This window comes from Scyliorhinus canicula, chromosome 11, assembly GCF_902713615.1.
Source record: "Scyliorhinus canicula chromosome 11, sScyCan1.1, whole genome shotgun sequence".
In the NCBI taxonomy this organism is placed as follows: domain Eukaryota; kingdom Metazoa; phylum Chordata; class Chondrichthyes; order Carcharhiniformes; family Scyliorhinidae; genus Scyliorhinus; species Scyliorhinus canicula.
Genome location: NC_052156.1, coordinates 58,544,293 through 58,556,972, shown reverse-complemented (window position 1 = coordinate 58,556,972; position 12,680 = coordinate 58,544,293). Strand labels below are relative to the sequence as shown.

The window sequence follows — 12,680 nt, the reverse complement described above, 5'->3', positions numbered from 1 at the left end:
GGGCGCCAATCTGCGACAACCATCGGTTTGCCCCCGGCAGTATGGATGGGGGGTTCCGAGTATGGCGGCGAGCAGGGGCGGGAAGGGTGGGTGATATGTTCCTGGAAGGGAGCTTCGCGAGTTTGAGGAGCTTGGAGGAGAAATTTGGGTTGGTAAGGGGAAATGATTTTAGATACCTACAGTTGCGGGACTTTGTTCGTAGACAGGTCCCATCTTTCCCGCACCTCCCGCCAATGGGGATCCTCGACAGAATAGTCTCTAGGAGGGAAGAAGGGGAGGGCAGAGTCTCGGGTATATATAAGGTGCTTATGAGGGAGGAAGGGTCCCAGACAGAGGAACTGAAACTTAAATGGGAGGAGGAGCTAGGCGGGGAAATAGAGGATGGGCTGTGGGCAGAGGCCCTGAGTAGGGTAAATTCGACCGCGACATGTGCTAGGCTCGGGCTGATCCAATTTAAGGTCGTTCACCGGGCCCATATGACGGTGGCTCGGATGAGCAAATTTTTTGGGATAGGGGACAAATGCGCTCGGTGCGCGGGAGGACCAGCGAACCATGTTCACATGTTTTGGGCATGCCCTGAGCTGAGGGGGTACTGGGAGGGATTTGCGGGGGTCATGTCCCAGGTGCTAAAAACAAGGGTGGTGATGAGTCCAGGGGTGGCAATTTTTGGGTTTTCGGAAGACCCAGGCGTCCAGGGGGAGAAAGAGGCCGATGTGTTGGCCTTTGCTTCCCTGATAGCCCGGCGACGAATATTATTGGCGTGGAGGGACTCAAAGCCCCCGAAGACTGAGTGGTGGCTTGCGGACATGTCGAGTTTCCTGGGGATGGAAAAAATTAAGTTCGCCTTGAGGGGATCTGTGCAGGGGTTCACCCGGAGGTGGCAACCATTTATTGACTTCTTTGTGGGAGAGTGAGCGTCAGCAGGGGGGTGGGGGGGTAGAGTAGAGTAGGAGGGAAAATATGGCGGGTAGTACCGGTGGGAGGGGAGCGGGCTTGTGCAATATGTTACGATGGAAGTATTGAAAGTACGTGGATGTTTGCACATTTTTGCCTTTTTTGCTTTCTTTCTGATGATGTCTGTAACTGTTTATAAAGCCAAAAACTACCTCAATAAAATTGTTTATTAAAAAAATAAAAAAAATAATGAGAAACAAAATTCTAAAAATGTAACTGAAGCTGTACTTACGGGTCATTGGACTTTGGAATTAATGTACCCAGTTCCTTTATACGATCGTTAATGTTGAACCTTCTCCTTCTTTCAACTTGGAGAATAAAAAGTAAAGAAGCTTAATCCAAGAGAAAAAATTAGTTGTTCAGAAATAATAAAAATGGCTGCCATGCTGCATAACATTTGAGTATCAGTCCCTCAGGGGAGGAGGTGGCACCGTGGTATTGTCACTAGACTCAGTAATCCAGAGATCTAGGTTCAAATTCCACCACAGCAGATGATGAAATTGAAATATTCGATAAAAAGAAAATACTATGGAATTAAAAACTTTAATGAAACCATTGTCGATTGTTGTTAAAAACCCATCTGGTTCTCAACGCCCTTTAGAGAAGAAAATCTTACTATCCTTACCCGATCTGGCTATATGTGACTCCCGACCCACCACAGCCACTCTATTCAAGGGAAACAAGAGATTCTGGCCTTGCTAGTGACACTCTAATCCCATGAAAGAATAAAGAAAAAAGTGAGGTTGATAAAGCATAGTTCCTGATGTCTCCCAGAAGAACCTTACTACAAGAGAGAAAAATGATAGGGGGCACACCCTCAAATTTCTGCTTTAAAGGTTTTTGCAAAAATTAGATGTACAACATTTATGACTATTTTGCTAAATTTTGTAAAATGGAAATAATTGAACGCATACTTAAATTATGATTGTCCTTCTTCTGTCTTTCCTTGGCAAGTGCTCTGGCTTCAGCTTCTGAAAATAAAAACTTCAAGTTTAGAAATGGAACTGATGACCAATTCAGGGGGAACCACTGCCTTTGTTTCAAATTATAATCAATTTGCACCAGCAAAGGGGCAACAACTAATTCTGGACTACACAACAAAATATTTTTTTTTTAAGGTTAACAAACAGAACTACAGAGTTAAAATATTATCAGCAATGTTTCCTGATCACAGACAAACAATAATGGCTGTTGAAATGTTGAATGATTGAAATAGATTCTGTGTATCAGAACTTGCCTGGTAATAGAGCATTATGCATTTTCATAGAGGGACTTTTAAAATGGAGTTCCATGCCTGCAACCATTGATTCTGCGAATTATATAGAAAACAATTTATACTACAAATAACATTTTGCTTTGTAAATAGTATAAGGTTATTTTAGCTATCTATACTGATTGAAGAATTCAATGGGACACAGCAGTAACATGATTAAACAGAACTGCTGCTAATGCCTAAACATGGTTGACTATTTGTAATCACAGAAATGACTTTTTACAAATAAATTGTAGCGTAATGCCAATGTTCACGATCTCAAAGGCTTCTAAGTTAAGGACACTTGAGTGTTATAATAAATTGTACAATTATGAAAATTGTAAAGGAGCAAAGGAAACATTGGCGTTTATTGAAATGTTACAGTTCCCTGGATCATTTCTTGATTTACAAAGAGAAAATAACCTTAAAAGGTACATTTTAAATATGAAGGTGAATAAACTGGATAGACCACATATTGGGTGCTGGGGTCATGATGCACGATCAACTCACACACATTGATTGCAATGCAAGCAGCATGTCAGGTCGATGCAACCTGCTCATTTCAATGATCTCAGCACCTAGCCAGAACTAACTGTTGTTTATAGGCTGAATGCATCAGGAGGGGGACAATATTGAGAGAGACTAGCATTACTGAAGGTTAGCTTGAACACTTCATGGGGTGGTTAACTGTGATTAGAGCAGGTTCTGGGAGTTGTGAATGAAGATAATCTGTCCTGAGAAAGAGTGGGAAATGGCAAAATAGGGAGAAGCTCCTCTGCAGTTTTCTGACATTGTGCTGGAGGTCATGGTGGAGGAGATGGCAAGGAAGAGAAATGCCCTGTATTTATGTTGGGATTTGTCACGCCGGTGATGGAGGAAGTCTTCCAGATGAACTCTGAGAATGTTATAGGATCACATAGCAGTGGAGGTCAATGCTAGAATTCAAGCCTCGACGACTTTGATATCTGGATGTAATACTGAAAGAAGTTTAATGCCCTGGCCAACGAATGCATCATCAAATGGCAGGTCTTACCTACTCAAATCATTATACCCCTATCAATTGCCTCTTAATCAAGAATCATGCTCAACATTCGTATGCTTCCCCTCTCCCCCCCACTCTTCGCATTGCTGCAAGATTCACACTACATGACAGATATAGACACATTGCTAAATATTCAACCACAGCAGCCACTTCAGCTAAACGGATTGCACATGATTCAGTGAAACACTTTGCTCTTTCTTGTAGGTGGTGCACAACTGCAGGTGGGAAATAGTCAAAGGGGCCAATACAGGAGCGATGCTAGCTATTCTTGGGATGTTCATTGTTGAAGTGCAGCCATCAGCTGGACTGAAACCTTCGAAGATGATAGCATCCTCAAACCAATTCCTTCTCGTCATATTCCACTTCTCCCTTATCTCACACTCACTCTGATTTACAACTTACAGATGGTGCATAAGCCTCTTACTTCCCTCTAATTCCCATGCCAATGAAATGAAAACAAAAATTGCTTATTGTCATACGTAGGCTTCAAATGAAGTTACTGTAAAAAGCTCCTAGTCGCCACATTCCAGCGCCTGTTCGGGGAGGCTGGTACAGGAATTGAACCATGCTGCTGGCCTGCCTAGGTCTGCTTTAAAAGCCAGCTATTTAGCCCTGTGCTAAACCAGCCCCTTACCCCTTATCCTTGGTATCTTTTCTCTTTCAAATACTCCAGAGGCCCAAACTGGTCAGGTTAGGAAAGCCAAGAAGAGTTATTATGAAGGCATAGCTTCATCACCTGATTTTACACTCGCAGCATCAGCACTGCACACACCTTAAGAGAAAGATTAGGGGTGGAATTCTCCAACCCCCGCAGGGTCGGGGAATCGCCCGGGGCCGGCGTAAATCCCGCCCCCGCCGTGGCCGGAATCCTCCGCCACCCGGGAATCGGTGTGAGCGGGAATCGCTCCCCGCCGATCGGCGTGCCCCCCGCGGCGATTCTCTGGCCCGCGATGGGCCGAAGTCCTGCTGCTGTCAGGCCTCTCCCGCCGACGTGGTTTAAACCACCTCTATGCCGGTGGGATTGGCGGCGCGAGCGGGCCCCCGGGGTCCTGAGGGGGGCGCGGGGCGATCGGACCCCGAGTGGTGCCCCCACGGTGGCCTGGCCCGCGATCGGGGCCCACCGATCGGCGGGCGGGCTAGTGCCGTGGGGGCACTCTCTTTCTTCCGCCACCGCCACGGCCTCCATCATGGCGGAGGAGGAAGAGACCCCCTCTACCGCGCATGCGCCGGTGGTGACATCAGCGGACGCTGACGCTCCGGCGCATGCGTGGACTCACGCTGACCGGCGAAGGCCTTTCGGCCAGCCCCGACGCCGGGCGGCGTGGCGCCAAAGGCCGCTGGCGCCAGTCGGCGGAGCGGGAGCCACTCTGGCGCGGGCCTAGCCCCCAAAGGTGCGGAGAATTCCGCACCTTTGGGGAGGTCTGACGCCGGAGTGGTCGGCTCCACTCCGCCACGCCGGGACCCCCCGCCCCGCCGGGCAGGGGAGAATTTCGCCCTAGAAGTGGGGTCTGCACACGGTGAGACATCGGGCATGAGCGGGCTACAGACATGGTAGGAGGAAAGAATGCAGTGCCAGTTCGTTAGAGAAAGAGGGCACGACTTACCAGTCTCTTCACGCCCGACTTGGTGGCGTGACGAGGCCACTGAATCTCATGATAGGCCTCTCGCATGATTCGCGATGCTTGAAATGCCTCATGAGATTCAACGGAACCTTGCGAGATGTCACAATCTGGATCTCGCCCTCACTGGGTGTGATCCAGATTAGCATATTTAAAAGAGGGAGCCGTGGGACACCATAAGAGTTGGGATGAGGGGGGAATCAAGAACCCTGGAAGAGGCAAGTGGAGTGCATTGGGGGGAGTACGGAGGCCACAGTGAGATCCCCGAGGGTGGGGTCGAAACATCAGGGCGGCCTTTAAAAACGTCACCCCAATCTGTGAGTGCTCTTCCTGCACTGGTGAGCTGAGATTGTCAGCGCAGGAAGTCACAGAGATGCTGCCTCGAAGGGGCTTCCCCGCCATGGCCAAAAAAAACAGCAAAGTGCCACTGCACAGCAGGGTCTTTCTCGACGCTGCAGTCACCAAGAAACACTCTGCTCAACCCGCCCAAAATGGGAATCTATTTTTGTTCCATTGAATCACGCAGAAACTGCACACAGGCTCTACTGCAGAGGACCTCCAGTGTGGATTTTGTTGGGGCATTAGTAGCCAGCATGGGGACTGAAGCACAAATGTTATGTCACCAGACTAGTTGTCCAGAGCTCTCAAAATGACCCAAAAAAGAAGTTCAAATCCTACCATGGTAACTGGGGAATTTAAATTTAATTAACTGAATATATTTGGAATAAAAAGCTGGTCGCCACAGTGGTGACCTCAACGCTAACAGATTGTCATAGATATAATCTGATTCACTAATGTCCTCGAGAAAGGAAATATGCACTCCTTTACCCGGTCTGGTCTATATGTGACCCCAGACCCAGAATAACGTGTTGATTCATAACTACCCTCTAAAGTAGCCAAGCAAGCCAGTCACTGTCAAAAGGTTGGCTCCCTTCTGAAGAGCAATTAGGAAGGGGATATAAATGCTGGTGTATCTAGCAACGTCCATATCTTATGAGTGAATAAAAACAAGCCTCGAGAAGAACTAATGGGTACGCACAACAAAATGCCTGGTACATTGGGAGGCCTGCCTGAAAGCTTGCAGTCAATTGTCAAAAGTACTTTCAGCAGAGCTTGGAGCTCATTCGTTCGAGCATGGAAGTGGTATCTATTCCCTGACAGCACTTGGGGGCTCAACCAAAATGCAGTGTCTGATGGCTGATAATGCTTTCACTGCAGACCATGCAGCAGTCATCCTGAGTCTGTGTGCTGCAGTGGAGGCTCAGGCTGCTGTCTTGCAAGGTCACCTTGCTGCCATCATTGCTGTGGATTAGTGTGCACAAACAGGTTAACAAAGTATCACAGCTCTCCAGCAACTTATCTTCCAATAGATTACCAGAATTGCTCAGTTACTATCCCATGGAGTCAATGTGACTGTCCTCTCTCAGGAAGAGAGCATTCACTCTCCTAGGCAAGGCTATTGTCACCCATGCCAAGACGATACAGTCTACAGCTGGGCCTTCTCGGTCGGAGGTTTTTCTCCAAGTCTATCACTGGCAGTCACTGGACGAGCACAAGGAAATAATACTGGCACTTCTAAAGCAGGCACTAAGGGAATGCAACAGAGTATTATTTACAATATGGCATGATTTAATTCATAAATTGGGACTGGAATGTTTATTTTGCAGTGTCAGCTTTTCCTTTTGCTTTGTGGTTAAGTGGATGTTGTGATCTTAAGTGACTGCATGTGAAACTGTTGGGGATTGGCTTTGCTGTTACAATTGGATTAGTTCTTGGTGGGCAGACCATGAAGAAAGCGACTATCAAGGTGCCTCCTCCCTTCCTCTTCATCTTCCTCAATTGCCTGCTGTACAGCTGATTGCAAGGGCTGGCCCCTCATGATGGTGAGGTTGTGCAGCACACAGCAGACCACCATGAATCTTGTTACCCACTCTGTTGAGTACTACAGGGCTTCTCCAGAACTGCCCAGGAAGTAGACAAATAATTTCAGTTCACCAGTGGTCTGCTCCATCATAATTTAGGAGGAAGTGTGACCTGTTGTATGCATGCTCTACATGTGTGTAAGTTGCGTACAAAAATCATCAACAATGTCATCAGCATACAGTCCGCGTCACCAATTAGATATTCTTTGTTTGCCATGGTAACTCAAAGGCACTGGCACAGCTATCTACTGCAGGAATGAAAGCATCACAACTCCTGTAAGGATATCAGGCACTGACCTGCATGGTACACTGCCTGTGATCACACATTAGCTGGATGGTGAAGTAAAAACTGTTTTTGATTCCGATACAGAATAAAGATTACACATAGTGCCCACAAAACAATCTGTGCGCGGTCAATGGTTCCTTGCACTCTGTGATCTTGGTGAAGCTGTGTGTTTGCTCTCTCCATTCCATTTGTCTCCACCAAGAGGGAATAAAATGTAGTTAGCTCTCCACAGATTCTCATCCCTTACACAAACCTGGGTGAGATCACTGAGATGTTGCAAAATATTACCTGCTTTAGCTTGCAAGGAGCCAGCCCCATAAAAAATCTTGGAAAAGGACACCTTGACACCCAATAATAATGCAGAACTTGAACTCTTGTGGTTGTAATTGCAGCTGCTACAGATTTCAGTGAGGACATCATTACTGAAGTACTGATGTCTCACACATTGTTCCTCTCTTGAGTTTCAAGAACTTCCTGAAAACCTTTTTCTGATAATTTTTATCAGCCTCACCCTCCTCATTCTTCCAGTAGCTTGTCTGCTCTGTTCATTTACCAAGTGGTGATGAATTCCAAAGGGAGTGGTTACTAGGGCATCCGTAGTTTGCCAGCAGTCTTCAAGTCAGCACCAAACCCTTCAGCACCCACCACATCACTCTGCATAGACTTTTGCGACTTGAAATAACTACAGAAAACACCACGCCCTTGCAAAGTCTTAGCAGGAGCACTAAGAAAACAACCAGAAACCAATATCTAAGTAGTTAATGATCACTTTAGGTATGCTGGTAGGATGTCCTTCCTGCTGCTGAACACAGGTTCAGCTGTACAAAGTTGAGAAGATGGTAGCTGGAGCATTAAGCTCCAAAATCAAATAGCATTGTTTGTTGACACATGATCTCCTTGGATTGCATACTGCTAGCATGTGTTCACTGCACGTATATTAACATGTGCTATCCAGTGCAAATCATCCCACAGGTGTGCACACATGCCATTTAAGGTTCTTAGGGTTCTCATAATACCTAAAATGCTGGGACTGTTGAACCCAATTTCTCACTCACTCCTTCTGATAGACTTTTACATAGAACTATCATGTGCAATGTACTGCAGATTACTTTAATCTGACATCACGAAGAACATAAATGATTCAATTTTGAAGAGTATATGAACATTTTTCATGAAGTATCAAATGGTATTGATTGATTTTCATTGCATGATCAAAGTACTCACATTGCAGAGATACCTTCATTGTTTTTTAGTATTCTGACTGAATGTCTGTTTACACATACCCGTCTCTGAAGAAAAATAATTTGCCTTTAAGCACATCCATTATGAGGATGTGCATTTTACATCCTCAGATATCCTAGCACGACGATATGTTATGGCATTGTGGAATGTTAATTGTTAATTTCATCAGTTGGTGTAATGCCTTGGGACTCAGTCCGTGGCCGCCACAGTCGGGGGCGGGTTGATCGGAGGGCAGGGGGTGCCTCATTCAGGACTGGGGACTATGTGTGCGGGCAGTCCGGGGCGGGCGAGCGGCCGATCAGGGGCACTATTTCGGCGGTTCAGGTCCGCGGGCTGAGTCTGCCATGGGCACGGCCGCTGCCGTGTGCATGCTCAGCCTCTGACCCGGACATGTGGGGGCCGTATCGACAGCTGGAGCTGTGAGCTCCACAACAGCTGCCTGTTAGCCCCCTTCAAGGCTGTGAATCTGTAGCCTTTTGACTCCAGTTTTCCTGGCATTAAAGACCACAGTTTTCACAATGGCATGAGGACATAGTTCCAAAACGGAGAATTCAGCCCCATAGTTAGTGGCGGGATGACGCATGGCACGTAGACATATTGAAAAGGTGTCCAACATCACTGACCCACTATTGAATGAAGATAGACCATCTGAAAATAAAGTTAGATCTCTTGGAACACTGAGACCAGATGATGGACCTCTTGAGAATGAAGATGGACCTGCAGAATAATTCCAAGGCTGGAAGATGGACCTCCTCCAGGACACCTATCTGCAGATGCACCCCCGATCCACTGCTGTGGCATTCCAAGGTCGCTGGCAATCTCCATCCTGAACTCCAGAAGCAGCCCTAAGCATTGTTCAGATGAATCCCAACACTTGTTCTGAATGCGTTTCCCGCTGACATCATGGAGAATCTGGCATGGGAGGGGGGGGGGTTCATCTGCATCCCATTAATGGGATACAAATAAGGTTAATGCCGGTGTCTGGCGGGTCTTCTGACCCACCGTAGGGGCACCAGTGTAAGATCCCACTGTAAATTCACGCAGGCCTGGAACTATTTTGAGCCTCCCACCATATTCTCCCCCCATGCCTGCCGTTAAACACACCGGCAGGGGTTTGGGAGAATTCCACCCACTTTGATTTAAAATGGTTGCAGAAGTCACCTTACCTAAAATTGGCCACACTTCTAGCAACCTGTGAAAATGATTTACCAGGAGTCATGTATGGCAGGTCCCCGATCGACATCACATCTGCCATTGTCTGCACTCTGCTAAAGATAGGAACAATAGGCCAGCAGACTACTTGATTCCAGAAACTGTCAGGAACAAAGAAGGACTAACAAAACTCTATCCAAGGAGAGTGCTCAGGGCCCTCTATCTATTACAATGGCAACTTGGTAGTTTCGACAAAGGTATATCAACGCTCCTTCATTAATATGGATTGCCCTCCATTGTGTGCCAATAGCTGGCACATGATTGGAACCCCGCCTGTGAAAAGCTACTATAAGCTTTTCTGTTGGTTACATAAGAAAAAAAAGAGTCCGTAGAATGCATCAGTAACAAGAAGACAACTGCAGAATGTAACATCATCTCTCTCCCTGCTATTCTCAAGTTCACAACCCTATCTCTGTTACATTTTGGAATACAACAGAGATAGAGAATTTTAATCAAAAAGAATTCAACTGTCATTGCATCCACTTTGAAAAATGACAGATTACATGTTAAAAAGAGACTGTCTCCAGAAAAAGAACCAGCTTATATTGGTTGCAACAACCTGGAATTTCAAGACTACCAAAGGAATGTCAGAACGTATATTCCTTTACTTTCTTTCGGACTTAACTCTTACCAATTCTACCTCCTCCACTTGTTGATTTGTTCTCAACAACTCAGCGACTGTGTGCTGTGGGATTTGGGAAATGTTTTTACCTTTTCATTTTTACAATAATAATCTTTATTAGTGTTACAAGTAGGCTTACTTCAATGAAGTTACTGTGAAAATTCCCGACTCGCCACACTCCGGTGTCTGCTCGGGTACACTAAGGGAGAATTCAGAATGTCCAATTCACCTAACAAGCACGTCTTTCGGGACTTGTGGGAGGAAACCGGAGCACCCGGAGGAAACCCACGCAGACATGGGGAGAACGTGCAGACTCTGTCGTTTAGGCATGAGCTCCACAGAGTCCCCCAGCTGTCTAGAGTTATTCAGATTTCAATTTTGAGGGTATGACCTGCTGCTTCACTATGTGATTGTTCCACGAATCAGAAATATCAAGAAAAAGGAGAAATGCTATTTTATTTTAATGTATTAATACTGCTACTGGGCCAAGGCTGACACTTGATGAACTTAACAATAATAATTCTTGATGCAAAGAGCGAAGCTTCAAAAAAATGGAATAATGGTTCCTCCAATCATTTATGCTCAATGACATCAGATAAATGCTTAAATATTTTGATGAACTTTGGCTTGTGCAGGATTTTAAAAAGAGCCATGAAGCTCACTTCAACAGCACTGAATTTCTTAACTTCAGTACTTACCCTATACCTTTCCTTTTGCTCAATATTAACTTAGAATTTTTATGTACCTAATATTATTTGTTATTTGCATCCAAGTCAAAATAGATATATTTTGTGCATGGAGCAAATCTAAGTAGAGAGTTTCCTTTGTTGTTTGTAACTGCACATCTGAAACAAACATATATATATACACACACTCAGTAGGGAATTTGATAGTTTAAAGAAAAAAGACTTGTTATTTGAGGATGCCTTTCACATTCACCAGATGCCCCAAGGCACTTTACCAGCAATTAGGTACTTCTGAAGTATCATCACTGTTGCAATGTAGGCAGCCAATTTGCACACAACAAACGTCAATGTGATCATCTGTTTATTGCAATGTTAATTGAGGATAAATATTGGCCAGGATATCTTTTTCAAAATACTGCGCCATGGGATCTTAATACATCCACCAGGGGAGGTCAGAGTGGGCCTAGGTTTGGTGTTTTGAATGAAAGACAGCACCATTCACTAAACCACCAGAAAGCTTTACTATCCGACTAAAAATGTTGTGGTTCATTACTGTGTCAGTGATGTTCATTAAGGTGCATTTTGCTGTGTCGTTGCTTCGAGCACACAAGTAAATAATCTGCAAGACATGGCAAGAAATCTCGATGCACAATATGACCTTGAATTACTGACTTGCTGCAATTGGCAATTTGTGTACCATAAAAAGAGTATACAAATAATCCCACTGTATGCTCAATACAGAATCTATCACCTTACTGATAAAAATAGATATTTCTCCCACATCTTTAACTTGAGCTAAAACTAAACAGCAAATGTAGAAAAAAGTCGCTAATTGGCAATATTTAATATTCATCATGTTCTTGTGATTTTGGTAACATCTGTTTCTAGTCTGTATTCAATTGTCTTCAGCATATGACTTAACTAAACACATTAGGGAAGATTTTAACACTGGCCACCTGGTGGAAATTGGGTAGGTAGGTGGTTAAAATGGTCACTGTGGCCAATGCTAACCGATTCCCAATGCCTATTGTACAGGTGAGAGAAACACCTACTGGAAGTTTCCCCTTTACAGATCAGGCTCTGATGACACGTCTGGCCCTTTTACCCTTGAATTCAATAAAACATTGGCCAATGTTTGATGAGTTCAGAAGTGAGACGTCTGAGTTGTATAATGGATGTATAACATGAGCAAAAGTTATGTTTTGACAGATGCATCTGATATTCTCAGGAGAGAAACATTAAGTGAACAAAACAAGAGTTTTACGCAGAGTGTAATTTTGTCAAAAAGCACTCATTTTTGAAGATAATAGCAATAACAAATGGTCAGAAATTAATTCAATGAAGATAATCCTACATTTAGGTATTACTAATATAGAAATTGTAAATTGGCTAGCAATCTGCAAATTAGTTCATTATCTGAAAGTTGCTGAAAGATGTTTACAGACAAAACAAACTGCACAATTACATTCCTTTTGCGAGTAAAAATACCAACATGGAATCTGTAACTCAAACGACCAGGGGTGGTTACACTTCAATTGATTTCAGTAACAGTTCAGTACAAAAACTGATTTCCAATATGTCTTGGCTTTTCTGGGACCAATCTGAAGGTCTGTGAACTGAGGTCCTGTGAACTGAGTTTTATATTGTGGAATCACTCGAATCTCATTGTAAAACGATACTAAAATATCAGTGAAGAATATTAAGTGGAGCCATCAGAAGCGTCACACTGGTTCAGTACTGTGGGCACTCCACATCACTCCCGCAATTGTGCAAGATGATGTAACGGCAGAGGATGTGTACGTGAAGGAAAGCCCCATTTTGAAACAAAACTAAAAAGGATTGA

The 12,680-nt window shown here is 44.7% G+C and overlaps 1 protein-coding gene across 10 annotated transcripts in view; it reads right to left on the bottom strand.

The window, feature by feature from the left end:
- LOC119973102 (microphthalmia-associated transcription factor-like) overlaps positions 1–12,680 on the bottom strand; it is a 400,216-nt gene that overhangs the window by 22,107 nt on the left and 365,429 nt on the right. For all 10 annotated transcript variants that reach the window (XM_038810635.1, XM_038810638.1, XM_038810637.1 and 7 more), the window contains 3 exons: positions 2,192–2,263; positions 1,869–1,925; positions 1,187–1,262 (listed from right to left, as the gene is read on the bottom strand). In XM_038810635.1, the coding sequence (XP_038666563.1) occupies positions 1,187–1,262; positions 1,869–1,925; positions 2,192–2,263 (205 nt within the window). The remainder of the gene's footprint in view (positions 1–1,186; positions 1,263–1,868; positions 1,926–2,191; positions 2,264–12,680) is intronic.